Source organism: Vulpes vulpes, chromosome 6 (genome assembly GCF_048418805.1).
Source record: "Vulpes vulpes isolate BD-2025 chromosome 6, VulVul3, whole genome shotgun sequence".
NCBI lineage: Eukaryota > Metazoa > Chordata > Mammalia > Carnivora > Canidae > Vulpes > Vulpes vulpes.
This window is the reverse complement of record NC_132785.1, coordinates 98,915,145-98,933,482: the sequence shown is the minus strand read 5'-3', so window position 1 is coordinate 98,933,482 and position 18,338 is coordinate 98,915,145. Positions and strand designations below refer to the sequence as shown.

Below are 18,338 nucleotides of genomic sequence, written 5' to 3'. Positions count from 1 at the left end.
ACAGATCTTGCCTGAACCACCTGGTGGGGGAAGCAAAGTACATGATTACAGTTAAGTGTGGTCAGCAATATAACAGAGCCAGACAGATGGGCTCAGGGAAGAACCTGGAAGAACACTGATTCCACAATGATGCCCAGAATTCTTTTTTTTTTCTTTCTAATTTTTAATTATTTTTTTGTCTTTCAAATTTTTATTTGAATTATTTTACTTGAAATGTTTAAATCCCAGTTAATAGTAACTGTAATATCAGCTTCAGGTGTAGAATTCAGTGATCCATCACTTATAACACCCAGTGCCTGTCACAATTAAGTGCCCTCCTTAATCCCCATCACCCATTTAACCCAAGCTCCTGCCCACCTCCCCTCCAAGAACCTTGTTTGTTCTCTATCCTTAAGCGTGTTTCCTGGGCACCTGGGTGGCTCGGCTGATTAAGCATCTGCCTTTGACTCAGGTTATGATCCCAGGGTCCTAGGATTGAGTCCTGCATCAGGCTCCCTGCTCAGTAGGGAAGTCTGCTTGTCCTCCCTCCACCCTTCCCTCCACTTGTGCTCTCTCTCTCTCTCTCTGAAATAAATAAAGTCTTATTATTTAAAAAGAGTCTGTTTCCTGGATTGTTTCTCTCTCTCCTTCCCCTCCTTCCCCCCATGTTTATCTGTTTTGTTTCTTAACTTCCTGAGGCAACGGAAACAAAAGCAAAAATAAGCTAATGGGACTTAAGATAAAAAGCTTCTGCACAGCAAAGGAAACAATCAACAAAACTTAAAGGCAACCTACAGATTGGGAGAAGATATTTGGAAATAACTTATCTGATAAAGGGCTAGTATCCAAAATCTGTAAAGATTTATCAAACTTAACACACAAAAAAACCAATAATCCAGTTTAAAAACGGGCAGAAGACACAAATAGACATTTTTCTAAAGAAGAAATCTAGATGGTTAACAGACACATGAGAAGACGCTCAACATCACTCATCATTAGGGAAATATAAATCAAAACTACAATGAGAGGGGATCCCTGGGTGGCGCAGCGGTTTGGCGCCTGCCTTTGGCCCAGGGCACGATCCTGGAGACCTGGGATCAAGTCCCACGTCGGGCTCCCGGTGCATGGAGCCTGCTCCTCCCTCTGCCTGTGTCTCTGCCTCTCTCTCTCTCTCACTGTATGCCTATCATAAATAAATAAAATTTTTTAAAAAAAACTACAATGAGATATCACCTCACACCTGTCAGAATGGCTAAAATTAACAACACAGGAAACAACAGGTGTTGGCAAGGAGATGGAGAAAGGGAAATCTTAAACTGTTGGTGGGGATGCAAATTGATGCAGCCACTCTGGAAAACAGTATGAGGGTTCCTCAAAAAGTTAAAAATAGAGAGGTGCCTGGGTAGATCAGTCGGTTAAGCATCTGACTTTGGCTCAGGTCACGATCCCAGACTCTTAGAATCAAGCCCCAAGTTTGGCTCCGCATTCAGTTGGGATTCTGCTTGTCCCTCCAACCCTCTCCTCACTTGTGTGATCTTTCTCTCTCAAATAAATTAATAATTTTTTAAAAGTTAAAAATATAACCACCTTAAGATCCAATAATTGCATTACTAGGTATTTGCCCAAAGAATACAGAAATGCTGTTTAAAGGGATACACACACCCCAATGTCTACAGCACCATTATCTACAATAGTCAAATTATGGAAAGAGCCCAAATGTCCATTGACCAATGAATGGATAAATAAGATGTGATATTCCACACAATGGAATATTATTCAGCCATAAAAAGAATGAAATCTTGCCATTTGCCATAATGTGGATGAAGCTAGAGAATATTATGCTAAGTAAAATAAGTCAGGGAACAATAAATACTATATGATTTCACTCATATGCGGAATTTAAGAAACAGAACAGATGAACATAGATGCCCAGAATTCTTAAGCATGATAAAAATGCTCTGAGACCACCTCCTTTCATGAGGACCCCATTTAGGAGTGTGCTTTTGTTTGTTTTTGAGTGTTTTTATTTTTTTTTTAATCTGAACTCACAGTTATATTACGGCTTTTGTAGCATTCTCATTCCATCCACCCCCATGAAGATCAAGCACAAATTAGAATTTGTTTCACTCAAATGACTTGCTCTAATGAAAGTATGAGTTTAAAAAAAAAAAGTATGAGTTTTAAATCTGTATTTCTCTTTCCATTATAGTTCTACTAAATGAATTGCCACTATTCTTAAAGTTAAATTAAATTAAATTAAATTAAATTAAATCGAGGAAAGAAAAAAGCAAGATTACATTTTTAAAAGAATAGGGTTATCTGATTCATCACTAATTGAAAAACATTTATCAGACACCACCATATGCGAGGCAAATATCAAAAAGAAACATATAAAAGCAAATACCCAAGTATAAAGATGTTAAATGAGGAAAAAGCTAGGCTTCTTTAAGGCAGTCAAATGGAACTATTCATAAACTAGAAGCATTAAATATTATACTTTTTACATCTTTTGCTCTTTTTTTTAGGTTTATTGAGATATAATTGACATTAAAATGTAGAACATGGTGATTTGATACACATATACATTGCAGAAGGATTCCCTCTATCTAGTTAATTAACACATCCATTACTTCACATATTTATCTCTTTTTTTTGGTGAAAACATTTAAATTCAACGTTCTTAGCAAATTTCAGTGATAGAATACAGTGTTACCAAGTCTGGCCATCACGTGATCTTACTCAACTCAGCTGAAAGTTTGTACCCTTTTACCAACTTCTATTCCCTCTATGCTCCATCCTTGACAACTAATTTTCTACTCGCTATCTCTATGAATTTGACTTTTTTTTTTAAGATTCCACATGTGGGGATCCCTGGGTGGCGCAGCGGTTTGGCACCTGCCTTTGGCCCAGGGCACGATCCTGGAGACCCGGGATCGAATCCCACATCGGGCTCCCGGTGCATGGAGCCTGCTTCTCCTTCTGCCTATGTCTCTGCCTCTCTCTCTCTCTCTCTCTCTGTGACTATCATAAATAAATAAAAATTAAAAAAAAATAAGATTCCACATGTAAGTAATACCATGTAGTATTTTGATTGCTTGCAAGTTTCTCTTCTCAAACGGCATATGGCAACAGGCAACACTACAATTTTAAATCACTAAGAATATGCAATTAAGCCTTCACTTGGAAAAGAAAGAAAAACAAGTTTTCATTATTATGAATTTTTAATATGTGCTTTTATTATATCCAAATTATTTGTGCATTTGCCAAAATAAAATAAGGCAGAAAGTTGATAAATGAGTAAAAGAGAGGCTAAAAGCAATAGCTCTAATTCAACTGATGATCTTTCTACAACTGAAAGAAAGCTGTATATATTTTGAATAAAACAGAATGTGTGCTTTCTGCCTGAGGACTGTACTCTATGTAATGGTCAGAAGAAGAAAGATAGAAGGTGATATTTAACTTTGTTTCTTTTCTTTCTCATTTACCATAAAAAAAAAATAGCTCCATACTTTCTAATTTGGGAAATTACTTTTGAATTTGGTTGAAAATTTGTATCTGATCTGACCTGATCCTGTCAGGTCAAAATAACATAATACTGCTATTTTACATAACTGGCTCAAAATGAAACCATTTACTGTGATGTTTTGAGGTAACTATATGCTCAAACAACTGAACCAGAAACTGTCTAGATGGTATACACCTGATGACTTCAAAAATAATATGTCTAATTTGCCACACCAAGGCAATGAGCTGTATTACATCTACGAAGGAATGGATTTTCAAGCTATTATCAATTTGCAGCACTTAGTCTTGCAAAATAGTTTTTTTTAATGGTTTTTCTCATTATTGTGGGTACTTTTTCCAAATCATATTCAATAAAATTAGGCCAGGTCTTTGTGGCCTGGAACATCATGAACTCTATAGACAATATCTTCTTCCTTTCCTTCCATTTTGTTGAGGACCTGTAACCAAGAGCTCCTACACCTCACAAAGGTCAGTTTCAATGCTGTGATAAGAATAAGTTGAGGACGTGATGACACCTGCCACTTGGTGCAAAGGTTTCCAGAACTATGCCAGTTCTCCCCAAATTAGGTACTTGGAGAGGGCGGCTCGTTTAAGCTACTAGACTATTTAACACCCTTCATAAATGATGTGAAAAATATATTCTGGAAACAGACTAGCACTCCTGACAGCCAAGAGACTTGAGCAGGGATCAACAAATTTGTCCAGGGCCAGAGTATTTTTGACGTGCAGACCATAAAATCTTTGTTGCAACTTTGTAAATTCACCAAAAATCATTTAATTTATCCAATTCAGTTGAATGAATTGTATGGTATATAAATTATACCTCAATAAAGATGTCAAAAAAAAAAAAAAGAACTAAGGCAGAATGTCTAGGTGGCTCAGTCGGTTAAGCATCTGACTCTTGATTTCAGCTCAGGTCATGATCTCAGGATCATGATGTGGAGCCCCACATCTGGTTCCACACTTAGCAGGGAATCCACTTGAGATTCTCTTTATCTCCCTCTGCCCTTGGCCTGCACTCTCTCTCTTCCTCTCTCTCTAAAATAAATAAATGAATCTTAAAAATAAAAAAAAGAATATAGGCAAAATAAAGACATTCACAAATCAAAGAAAACTAAGAGAATTTGTTCCCCCAGACCTGCATTATACGATAAGCTAAAAAAAAAGTTTTAAGGCTGAAAAAAAAAATGAGTTCAGATGAAAACTCAAATCTCTAGAAAGGAATGAGGAACATTAAAAATGATAAACATCTAGATAAATATAAAAGCTTTTTTTCACTTAATATCTTTAAAATGTATGACTATTTTTAGCTAAGATTTATAACACGGTCTTAGGGACTTTAAAACATATGTTTGTGGCATATATATATATAAAGCAACTATAGCATAAAGTATGACAAATGAACCAATTTAATTGCAAGATTTCTACATAAGTAGTTGTATGATAACTTAAAATTATATAAGTAGACTGTAAAATTTTTAAAATGTACATTGTAATCTCACTAAAAATCTGCTAGAAAGCAGTAGAGCCAAAAAGCCAATAGATAAATTAAAATGAAATTCTAAAAATATTAACATGGTCTAAAGCAAGGCAGGAAAAGAATAGAGATAAAAAGAAAACAGAGGAAATAAACAGAAAAAAAGAATAAAATGGTATACCTCAGTTGAACAATATCAATAATTCCATTAAATATTAACTGACTAAACTCTCCAATTAAAAGGCAGAAATGATCATAATGTATAAGAAAGCAAGATCCAATCATATGCTGCCCATAAGAGATACACTTTAAACATAAAGACTCAAATAGATTGAAAATAAATGAAGGAAAATGATGTACCACTAAGTCAGCATAAGCCTGGAGTGACAATATTGATAACAGATTAAGTATACATCAAGAAAAACAATATTACCAGAGATAAACAGGAATGTTTCATAATAATAAAGGTGTCAATTCATCAGGGAGACATAACCATGAATGTACACAACTAATAACAAAATTTTAAAATACATTAAACAAAATTTGACAGAATCAAAGGAAGGATCCTATAGATTTTAACAGCATTCTCTCAGCAATTGATAGAACAACCAAGGAAAATATCAATCAAAACACAGATAATCTGACACTATCAACCACCATATCTTAACTGATATCTATAAAATGCTGTATCAAATTACTATAGAATACAGACTCTTTTCAATTGTAAATGACATGTACACCAACATGCACTATGCCCTGGGTCATACGACAAATCTCAATAAATTGCAAACAACTGAAATCATACTAATATATTCAGACACACATACACATTCATCTTCACACATTCTCTCTAGGCTTGTCCCTAACCCCCTTCAGGCATCTATTAATAGTGTCCAAAGTAGAGATGAGGCTGCAAGTTGATCAGAATATGGATAATCTACTGTGGCAAACCAATCATTGATGGCAAATATAAAAATTTTGCTAGTTTATAAAAAGTTAGTTTAGTTTATAAAAACTAAGCAGTTTCTCTAAGCAGAATCCCATAAATTCCTACTAAACATCAACCACTACCCAAATGATGCCATGGAGAAAATAACACTCTTCCAAGTTTCTGATGCAGCATCTACTCTTACAGAATTCCTCATGAAAGCCTAAAGTAATCATCCAACAAACAAAGCTGCCTCTTGAAAATGCTCTTCTAATCAATATAACACAGTAACCTGGTAGTTGAGGCCATCCCAGGCTTCTCTCAACTGTAACTGATCTTCACTCAGTTCATCCGGAATCCTTTTTATGGGCAGGATATCCAAAAAGGGCTTTTTTTCTTCATTGAATGACTCCAAAAAGGACAGCAGACTCTACAATCAGGATAATATTTTAAAGACAGAAATTTTAGATCGGTTCATTAACTGTAATCCACTATTTTAAGGTCTATAGCTATAGATTATGTTTAAATTTTTACTTAGATGAAGGTAAAATTCCCTGAATTCAAGATCCTCTCACTGATCTGGAAACCTTCTGCAGTGCACCCTGATCATTTGAGTGCCATCAGAGTAACCACAGGTCACAGCTTGTATCTTATGTCAGTACTGATGGATTTTTACTGGAATAGAGTGGCAACGTCACCCAGCTCGAGAGGACAACTTATGATACTACACAGAAAATGTGACTTTGTTAGTCCTCTTCAAATATGTATCCACAACAAAATAAGAATGAGTGGAAGTGAGAACTATATGGCAAAAGTTATCACTTGTAAACATGTCTATGATTAACTGCAGTTGAGCCAGTTCTTCCCAAGTCATTTTATACAGACTTTAGAAAATACTTTGTTCCTGCTCTCAAAAATTTAATACATAAAGCTTTCCTTGGTTCATATTTGTGTGAAATATTAGAATTTAAGAGTCCTCAATTCCATAATATTATTTCAAACATTATTCACAATAATTGGCAGCACTTTAAGTTAAATTTTATTTTTTTTAAGATTTTATTCATTTATTTGAGAGACAGAGAGAGAAAGCATGCATGGAGGGGGCCAGGCAGAGGGAGAGGGAAAAGCAGACTCCCTGCTGAGCAGGGAGCCGGAGCCAGGGCTGGATCTCAGGACCTGAGATCATGACCTGAGCCAAAGGCAGATGCTTAACTGATTGAGCCACCCAGGTGCCCCTTAGGTTGAGGTATCTGGCTGGCTCAATCAGAAGAGCATGCAACTCTTGATCTTGGGGTCATGAGTTCAAGCCCCATGTTAGGAATAAAGCTTACTTTAATAAATAAATGAAAAATTTTTTAAAGATTAAGTTTTACAAGCAGACTGAGGAATAATTATTATAATTTTCTGATCATTAATAACTTTATGAAGGCTTCTATTTAAGAAACCTGAATCTATGGTACATTAGTAAATCAAATACATGTGTGAGAGCAAAGCACTTCCAGTGGATGCTTATCATCTTGTCAGTAAAAAAAAAAAAAAAACAAATCAGGCCAATGGCACCTGGGCAGTTCAGTTGGTTAAGCATTTGACTTCGGCTCAGGTCATGATCGCAGGGTCCTGAGATTGAGCCCCAAGTAGGCCTCCCTAAATCAGGCTCCGCACTTAGTGGAGACTCTGCTTATTCCTCTCCCTCCCTCTGTCCTTCCCCCTGTTCATCCTTGCATGCTCTCCCTGCACCCCTGAAATAAATAAATAAAATCTTAGAAACAAAACAAAACTAAAAAACCCCACATCAGGGGATCCCTGGGTGGCTCAACGGTTTGGCGCCTGCCTTCGACTCAAGGCATGATCCTGGAGTCCCAGGATCGAGTCCCACATCGGGCTCCCTGCATGGGCCTGCTTCTCCCTCTGCCTGTGTCTCTGCCCCTCTCTCTCTGTGTGTGTCTCTCATGAATAAATAAAATCTTTGAAAAAAAAAAAAAAAACCAAAAACCCAAATCAGGCCAGAACAAAGATAGAAGAAGCAAAAAAGCCAAAGCAGTTCAGATGGAAGGAAGATGAGAATGTCCTATCCCTTTCCTGATGCCTCTAAACCAAAAAGAATGCTGTTGCCAGCAAAGTCACACGATCCTCTGAATGGTAGTGTCAGAAAAGCTGGATTCATCCAACTCCCTTAGGGAAACCGAGCATGGAGGTGCTGAATGTTGTGCAGGCACAGGACAGTATGTCTCCTTTACTCAGGACAGAAGACCGGTAGGGAGCAGAGCTGCAGAGACAGTGGGTTCTACGAAACAGGGCTGATGAATCCTCACTTTGGCTCCTGTTAGTCTCTTTCAAAATAGTACAGGGGATAACTTCCTAACCCGGCGAAGTGCCAGGACATAAAGAGAGCTAAGGCTTCAAAGCTAGACTTCACTCAATTCCCATCTCTAACCTCTCAGTAGCTAAGTGACCTCAGACAAGTCACTTAGTGCCTCTAAGTCTTGTCTTCATCTGTAAAACTGGAATAACAATCCCACACCCAGTAAGATGCTGTGACACGTAAAATGCTTGTCAGCCGGGCACTTGGTACAAAGCAAGGGTTCAAACGTGATGACAATAACAGTTGCCATTTTTCTTCAAAGTACATCTTGATTGAGATCCTTACTGTTATATTTTGGGGTTGGTTTCATTTCGGATTTCCTGATCTTTTTTCCTTTCAATATTCAATCTGCTCTAGAGTGGAGACTAGAGAAGTTTTACTATAAGAGGCAAGATAGTAAATGTTCTAGGCTTGAGGGCCATATGGTCTCCATTGCCACTACTTAATTCTGGTGTTATAGTGCAAAAGCAGCCACAGACAATACCATAATGGACATGGCTCTACTCCAATAACACTGTATTTACAAAAACTGCTGATGGGACTCACAGACCAGCTTGCCACAGCCCACTTAGAGTGGCTTACTATTCCAAGTACCATGAGGACCAAGCATCAGCATCACCTGGAAATGCAGAATCTCAGGTCCCACCCCAGAATTACCAAATTAGAATCTACATTTTTTAAAATTTTTCAGAAGATTTTATTTATTTATTTATTTATTTATTTATTTATTTATTTGAGAGAGGGAGAGGGAGAGCGCACAAGAGAGCACAAGTGGTGGAAAGGGAGAAGCAGGCTGCCCATCAGGCAAGAAGCCTGATGTGGAGCTTGGCCCCAGGACCCTGGGATCATGACCTGAGCAGAAGACAACCGCTTAACTGAGCCACCCAGGGGTCCCGGAATCTGCATTTTAATAAGATTCCCCAGGTAATTCACATGCAAATTAAAATCTGAGAAGCACTATCCTTGAACTTGATGCTAAAACTTAGTTTAGCATTTATTAAATAATTACTCTGAAAGATTTTTTTCCAAAAACATTCTACTCTTCCCTAACAGTAAGCTACAAACAAATAATTGCTATTTAAAGTCATACTTACTTCATACTTTTTAGAGTAGGTCTCATTTTCTGAATCCTTTAGCACTTTCTGTAGTTTTTTCTCTTGTAGAGTTAACCAGGCCACAGCATCTTTCATCTTGCCCTGTAATTCACACACACACATTTAAAACTCTACCCTAAATAGACTTGGAGTTTTTTTTTTTTAACAATAAAATTAACAACTTCAAACATCAGTGAAATATGCAATCATTACACACCAAGGACTCATGGCACCAAAGAGAAATTCTGCTTGTTCACATAACACCTTAAATTTTAAAATGGATTGAGACTAGCACCTGAACATAATGTGCTAAAGAGGTAGGGCAAGCAAGCCCCTATTGTTTTTTTGGGTGGGGGGCTTATCCATTTCCATTATTCCTCAATTTCAGAGAATATTATTCTAAATGACTCATTTATAGCAGGCATATCAGAATACTGCTTTCCAATACATCTAAATATGGGTTAACTCACGGCTATTTACACCCAAATACACTGACATCAAAAAATATCATGAGCATTTGAAAGACCCTAAAAACGCCACTAAAGGTTTTGGTTCTGCTACCCTGTGGACATGAGCAACAATTCTCTTTTTCTTAGATTCTTGATGGCTTACATCTGAGAGCAAAATTTACTGCCAGAGAATAGAGCCAAAAACTTTACATCTTATTTCCATTCTCCTTTAACCTTCATTTATTCTTCTCTTTCTATTAAAACAGGAGTGTTTTCTATATATTTTTGCATCTGATTTCATGGACAGTTGAATTTTTCATTTTATTTTTTAATAAGAAAATTAATTAGAAAAGAGTAGCTCCTCAGCAGGTTAGAAATAACTGAACTGAATTAGAAGGCTGAGTCCCAGCTTGAGTCTCTGTCCCAGAGTCAGCAACAATCTGGCATAAGGCCTCAAAATGTTAACAGTTGGAAAAACATCAGCCTAAATTTGACACATAAAATGTGACAATATGACCGCATGTAAACACATCTGAGGAGGTAGCTTAAAGAAATATTATTTTAACATTCAAAAACAGTGTACTAAATTCACAGCACTCATTTATCTTCACAGCAGCAGAATAAGTGTTTATTTGCAGCTCAGTGATTTTTATGAAATTCACACCTACAGTATTTGTACCTGACTGAAAGTCAAAGGAAAAAACTGAATAATGAAATGACAGTCTCATAGTGATTCAAGAGTACCTCAGCAAACAATGATGAAGAGTAGAACACACTGCCCCCATTTTTATAAATTATACAATTCCAGTTATATGTAGCTAAAGAACAGGTAAAATGGAAATATGCTAAAATTAGATTGCAGTGATGGTTGCACAACTATATAAACACGCTGAAAACCACTGAATTGTAAACTTTAAATGGTTTAATTTTATGGTATGTAAATTACATTTCAAAAAAGCTGTTAAAATAGACAAAAAATTAGAAAGCTCTAGAATTTTTCAAAAGCCTGCTAAATTTAATTTGTCTTAATATACTGCCTATGTAAAAGTTATTTTAGATAACTCAGCAAAGTTTAATTAATTACCACTTTTAACTTAAAAATATTTTTAAAAAGGCAAAACTAATCTATAGTGAAAGAAATTGGAATATTGGCTGCTGAGGGTAGGGAGTACAGATAGTAAAGAGGCACAGTAGTACATTCCAGGTGATAGAAATGTGTTACATCATGATTGCTGCATGGTTTACATGGTTGTATGCATTTGTCAAAACTCATAGAACTGCACATTAAAGTTCTATATGCAAATTATACCTCAATTTTAAAAATTAAGCATTAGTAGGGTACAACAAAAATGTGCTTGAGTCATACTTATAAGGACATACCTGAGTTTTATCTCCAGTCTCAGCTGCATCCTTCGAATACCGTAGAAATTGTGCCACATAGGTCATGATTGACTTTTCATCGGGATTAGCAACATCCACATCTGCAAGATATGCCACACTATCAATTAGCTATAAATTTGATTTACTGTAATTACTACATAAGAACAGGCTATGCCATAAGATAGCCTTGAAATGAACCAAAGTAGTTAGCCAGCCATGCAATCTCTGGTCAGTCGCTCTTGTTCCATGTCTGCGCAGTGGCTAAGAGCTTAGATCCAGATTCAAACAGAGCTGAATTGAATCCTGGCAGTAGTACATGCACAGCCTCAATTTCCACTATGCATGTTGTCTGTATAAGGGCATAAGTACTCCAGGACGGTGGAAAAGAGAAAATAGTAGCCCTTTCCCTTCCAGAGACATGGTATGGAAACTCCTCCAGGAGTGGAGAGTATAGGAACATATAGCAACTGGAATCCATTCCTGTCAAGGAATGGCAGTAAATGCATTTCCAAAAGCATATGTAGTACAGAAGACTTACTCAAGACATCTACAAGATTTTATTTGTTCATTTGTGGAAGAAATATATCTACTGAGAGACTTCTGTGGGCCAATCCTTGTGTTGCAGTAACAAAGACCATGATGAAACAAATTTGGAAAATGCTGAATTAAACAAAGTAAAATTATCATACATTCCTTGAGTGCAGAACTTCTCCAGACATAAAATAAATTAGATAGATCACAAAATCACAAAGAAGGGATCGCAATATGCTACAGAAAATGAACACATAATTTTGGGTTGTCTTTTGGTATGTTGCCAAAATAACCAGGAAGATACTGAAAAGGAAAATCATTTGTGTTTATTTATTAATTCAGTTAGAATAAATTCATCAAATATTTATAGAGAGCCAACAAATGTAAGTCACGAGCAAGGTATGTAAGGCTGAGTTCTTGCCCATAGGGGCCATATGTTTCATCACTTTATTCATTCAACAAGTAGATGCTAGACACCTGAGTAGATGCTAGATGCCTTAAGACATTATCTGCCCCTCAAGGAGTTCAGTGTTAGGAGAAAAACAAACAACAAACAAATATAACACACCATGCATGCTTTAGCAAATGTGTTTCCTGGGCCCAACGACTCTTCTAAGCGGGCTGAGGAAAAAACATGAATCTAATCCATATCCAAATAATAAAATACATACAATAAACATATAAAAGGTATCAATAAAAAAGGTAGGGGTGGAGTTTCAATAAAGGAAGCATCCCTAAGAGCTGAGTTATTCTTTCACTGAGAAAAGTATAACTAAAAAAGTAAAAGTATAGTCAGAGATACATAAAATAATTATACTGGCTTAACTAGATGTTTCTTTTTAAAAACTGTATTATATATGAAGCTATGCATTGTGATTAATTGTTTTAATAAAATTGTCAAAATATAATTCTCTTATTCAAATATGACACACTATCACTTCGTTTGCATAAATAATCATGATATATTTCACATTTTAAGCTATTATTTAAGCCATTTAAAATGAATTATGGGCAATCTTTTCTACAGTGGAAATTTGCCTTTTTTATACTGTCCTGACATTATTTGCCTAATTATTTTTACATACTGAACTAGGAAAAATATTTTATACTAATAAAGATTTAGATAATCACAATGAGAAAAAACTGCTAAAAAAAAAAAAAAAACAGAAAACCGACCCAGCAATCAGAAAAGATAGAACAAAACATGAGGAAAAACAAAGAAAAGAAAAAAAAGATAATGAAAAAAAAAAAAGATAATGAAAAGCCAAAAGGAAAAGAGAAAAGACAAAGAAAGGAAGAAGAGGAAAGAAAGAAAACACAGGAGAGGAAAGTTAACAAGAATAATAAGCCACCTGACACTAAAGTAACGACAAATCTAATATATAAAAATATGGAATTATTAGGCTAACTTTTAATTTAGAAATATCATCTGATTCAACTGAGGCCCAAGAAGGCTAAGAACCAATAGCAACAAGCACAGTTAGCACCCAGAGCTTAGCCTTGAATGTCACTTTCCAATAGAAGGAGACAATGCTCCTTGGAGAGAAGGTTGATCCCCGGATTGGGGGAGGAAATGTATAAGATGACCCTGGTCTATCTTACAGCGCCAGAAGATAAGGATGTGTTCTAAAACAAATGAGGGAACAGCACTAATGGGGATATGTCAAAGAAGATCAGGAGCTAGCTGAAAGAGCTCCCAAGGGCTAAAACTCTGGGCTTAAAAAAATCTTTTTCGGGATCCCTGGGTGGCGCAGTGGTTTAGCGCCTGCCTTTGGCCCAGGGCGCGATCCTGGAGACCCGGGATCAAATCCCACATCGGGCTCCCGGTGCATGGAGCCTGCTTCTCCCTCTGCCTGTGTCTCTGCCTCTCTCTCTCTCTCACTGTGTGCCTATCATAAATAAATAAAATAAAATAAAAAGTTTAAAAAAAAATCTTTTTCAATTTGAGCAATAAAACAACGTAGTATTAGATTACAACCCAAAGTATAAAATAAAATGTCCATAGCCCATACTGATATAAACAACTGGTTGGATAAGTGAATAGATGCAGGAGAGAACAGACATAGCTCCTGCAAAAGAATTGCAAATAATTTATGTAGATAACCTGCCCTCAAGGAGAGTGCGCATAACTTTCCTATGTGTGAGCTATGCAGAATCACTTCCCTCCAAAGAGTACAATACAGGAAGATGGAAACAAAAAAATAGCTTCACAAGAGAGACACCTGATAAATACTACCTCAGCCAGGTGGTCAAGGTTAACATCACCAGATATAATATGGACAGCATGTTCCCCTGATATAAGAATGGCACTTTACCTCTGTGGTCTTTCTCCCAAGAACCCATAACCACAATCTAATATGAGAAAACACATAATGCAAATTCCAGCAAAGGAGTACTCTATAATATATATGACCAGTAATCCTCAAAACTCTCAGGTCACCAAAACAAAAAGGTCTAAGAAACTGTCAGTTAGGAGTAGCCAAAAAAAGACACGAAAACTGAATGTAATGTAGAATTCTGGATGGAATCCTGAAAAGAAAAAGAGCATGAGGGGAAAACTAAAGAAGTGTGAATAAAGTACAAAAATATATCAATATTAGTTCATTAATTATAACAAATGTACTAATATGTCAACAGTAGGGAAAATTTTGTGGAACTTACTAGATCTTCCCAATTTTTCTGTAAACCTTATGTTCTAAAATGTAAGGCCTATTAAAAACAAAAAGAATGAAGTACTGACAAATATTGCCACACAGATAAGCTTTGAAAGGATTATGCTAAGATAAAGAAGCCAGCTACAAAAGACTACATTTATGTGAAATGTCCAGAATTGGCAAATCTATAGGAAGAGAAAGAATTAGTGGTTGCAAGGGCTGGGGGGGGGGGGCGGGGGGGGCGGATAGGGAGAGATTGCCAATGGGATTCTTTTCAGAATGATGAAAAGGTTCTAAAATTGATTATGATGATGGCTGGAAATTTTCACTAATAAACTGAAAAATTATTGAATTGTACACTTAAATGGGTAAATTGTTATGGTATGTGAATTACATCTCAATAAAGCTATTTAAAATCCAAAAAGTTAAGTGACAAAGCCACAATCACTTAGTGCTATGCTGGAGCCAGATGGCTCAGCTTCAGAGAGCTGATTATTAGATTTTCAGCACTTTTATCAGCTGGTTGTTAAACACAGCATTAAAAATTAGATTATATGAATGCATAATCAAAAAATATATTAAAACAATGGTAATAGATACTCAAAACTCACCACTTCCCAACAATTTTACTACATTTTACTATTATTCTCTTGAGGTTATTTACCTCTATTGTACCTGTATGATAGAAAAACATAATACATAATGCTATGTTAGAGTTGCACATATTTTCCCTACTCTGTGTTCAGTGACTTCACATTGGAATTGGCTGAAGCGGTACTGTTCAAACCACACACACACACACACACACACACACACACACAAACACGAATCAGCAAATGAGGGCTTGATTTCTTGTTTTGTTGATTATGAAGAAAAGGATAGAGAAAATGTTAATAATGCAAGTTAAGCTTAAAAGTATGCCCTGCTTAGAGCTGTTAAATTGCACATAGCACAAAAAAATTAAGGAAATATTCTTCTAGTATTAGATTCAGCAAAAAATCCTTTATGTTGTTGAAGTGCAAATGAAGCTGTGACAAACTTCTTTGCTGTCATACTTCCTTGTGAATGTAAAGGAAATTATCCACCAACATTCATGTCAGAACTATACATGTCCAGCAACTGCGGCCATAAATTGGCTGCAGATGGATATGAGTTTGCCAAAGAAACACCTGGGTGACTCCATCAGTTAGGCATCTACCTTCAGCTCAGGTCATGATTCCCGGGTCCCGGGATTGAGCCCCACTTTGGGTTCCCTGCTCAGCGGGGAAGCCTGCTTCTCCCTCTCCCTCTTCCTCTGCCCCTCCCCCCAACTTGGGCTCTCTCTTGCTCTCTCAAATAAATAAAAAATGTCTTTTAAAAATAAAAAAGAGTTTGGCAAAAATCAACAAAAGTATTTGAAGGCTATATGGAATTTATAATAAAGTGTATCATATATTGTATTATTACTTGTAAACTATGTGCTATATGTGCTTTATATTAGTAATATTTGTAATAGACCTATATAAGTATATACACACACTCACACACACACAGATTGTTTTGGAGAGCCAGTCACACATTAACCTAAACACCCAGGGTTATAGAGCTGAGACTAGAATTTGTATCTCTTAATCTGTTACTTCATTATAATCTCCACTAATCCTACATACCTCTTTCACGGACCTTACTAGGATTTTTTTTCTTACTAGGATTTTTAATAAGCTTTGGTACATTAAGAAACAATTCAATCCAAAGTAAAGTGATTTTCCAAAGAAATAAATCACCTTAATCTTAATTTTATGAAGTTAACATAATTACCTCTTGGAATATAACCAGTATTTCAGATTTTGCTGTCGTCATTGTTAACAATCCAACACAATATATTGAGCATAGCCATGGCAAAGCTGAGCCAGCCATAGAGGTGGAAACAGAAAAAGCAGTTTCTGGACTCATGGAAGTTCAGCATTATTGAGGGGGAGGAGGTAGGGGAAATACTTAATTCAAAGAACGGGTTTACTAGAGACATTTTAGAGTAACAGAGTAACAGAATCAAGGGAACGTGATACAGAACACAACAAAAGAAACTTAAGACGAAGACTCAAATTATTTCCAATAACAGCACTGTTTGCTTTCAGCTCTTATATCATCCCTGTAATTACTGAAGTTAACAAATTGGTAGGAATTCTTAATTTCATGAAATTTAATAAAGAGTTTTAAGTTTAACCCTTCAGGACTAATTATATAATGCCGTTTTATTTACATATAGTTCCCATTTTTTAAAAGATTTTATTTATTTATTCATGAGAGACACAGAGAGAAAGGCAGAGACATAGGAAGATGGAGAAGCAGGCTCCTTGTGGAAGCCTGATGTGGGACTTGATCCCAGGACCCTTGGAATCACGACCTGAGCCAAAGGCAGACGCTCAACCACTGAGCCACCCAGGTGCCACTTTAGATGCCTTTTTAAACCAATTTCACACTGGACATTGTTTCAAAAAGAAAAAAGATTCTTTACCTTCTGGCTCAAGCAATTTGGGGATTTTAAATTCTCGTTCTGCAATTCCAAAGGCCTCTTGCAGATTGTCTTTGTTGGATCTATGCTTCACACTCTTCATGTCAATTAGGTCTGGTCGTAAGGCATGAATGACCGCCAAAAAAGCCATCCCATTTCTCCAGCTTGACTTAAAATCTGTCACATTGACAGACTCATACCTATCACAAGAGGACAAAAACATGATAAATACTATTTTAAAAAATTTATCAAAGCACATCCACTATATTCAATAGTAATTAAAACAAATTTCAGTGAATCATATAAATCATCCTAGGAAAATATTTTCTTTCAATCTTGTGGTCAGATTGAAGTCAAATGCTATGTCTGATACTACAGAACACTGGTTCTCAAAGTGTGGCCCTGGGACCAGCAGTACTGGCATCACCTGGGCTGCAAGTGCTAGAGATATAAATTCTCAGTCGGATCCAACCCCAAACGTACCCCCATCAAATTCTGGAGGTAGATCTGAAATCTATGTCTTTAAAAGCCCTCCAAATGACAATATGCACTCAAGTTTAATGCTCTCCATTCAACAATCTGTTGGCTTACGACTGACTTTAGATCCCCACATGTAGTTAATTTCCTTTCTCCAGAGGAAACCATAATCTTTCTCATTATAACAACTTAAATGAAACACTATGCCATGTCAATGGCCAGTAGCTCATTGGATATAGACCTTGCCACCCCTCTGCTTAAAACTAGTCATCACAGATGAATAGATAAACAAAATGCAGTGTCCATACAATGGAGTATTACTCAGCCCTAAATAGGAAGGACATTCTAACACATCTTGCAACATGGATGAACCTAGAAGATGTGAATGCAGAGTGAAAGAGGTTAGTCACAAAAGGGCAAATCCTATATGATTCCACTCATTTAAGGTACGTACAGTAGTGAAATTCATAGACAAAGAAAGTAGACCACTGGCTGCCAGGGGCTGGGGAAGGGGAGGGTGGGGAGTAGTTTTAGTTTTACTAGATGAAAAAAGTTCTGAAGATGGATGGTGGTGCTGGTTACATTACAATGTGAATGCACTTAACACCATTGAATTGTACACTTAAAAATGGTTAAAATGGTTAAAATGATAAATTTCATGTTATGTATATTTTATTACAATAAAAAAATTATTTAAAAAAAAACACCCTTGTCATCACTTGTCAGAATAATATCTCTCACTCTGGCCCCTGCCTCCCACTCCTACTCTTACATCTCCTCTCTTACAATGTGGCAGCTATGCTGGCTTTGTTCCTGTTTCTCAACACCGTGCTCTTTTTAATCCTTCTGCTTGGATGCTCTTTCTCCTAGATCTTCATACACCTGAAGCCTTCTCCTTCAGGCCTCAGCTCAAAGGTCTCCTCCTCAGAAAGACACTCCATGACCACCTCAGATAAAGGCCATCCTTCCACTCTCAGCATTCTCAATCATC

At 36.5% G+C, this 18,338-nt stretch overlaps 1 protein-coding gene across 8 annotated transcripts in view; it reads right to left on the bottom strand.

Annotated features, from left to right (window-relative positions):
* The window catches only part of SYNE2 (spectrin repeat containing nuclear envelope protein 2), a 321,249-nt gene that overhangs the window by 219,057 nt on the left and 83,854 nt on the right, over nucleotides 1-18,338 (bottom strand). For all 8 annotated transcript variants that reach the window (XM_072762565.1, XM_072762566.1, XM_072762568.1 and 5 more), the window contains 4 exons: nucleotides 16,874-17,070; nucleotides 11,195-11,295; nucleotides 9,366-9,467; nucleotides 6,202-6,339 (listed from right to left, as the gene is read on the bottom strand). In XM_072762565.1, coding sequence (XP_072618666.1) covers nucleotides 6,202-6,339; nucleotides 9,366-9,467; nucleotides 11,195-11,295; nucleotides 16,874-17,070 — 538 coding nt within the window. The remainder of the gene's footprint in view (nucleotides 1-6,201; nucleotides 6,340-9,365; nucleotides 9,468-11,194; nucleotides 11,296-16,873; nucleotides 17,071-18,338) is intronic.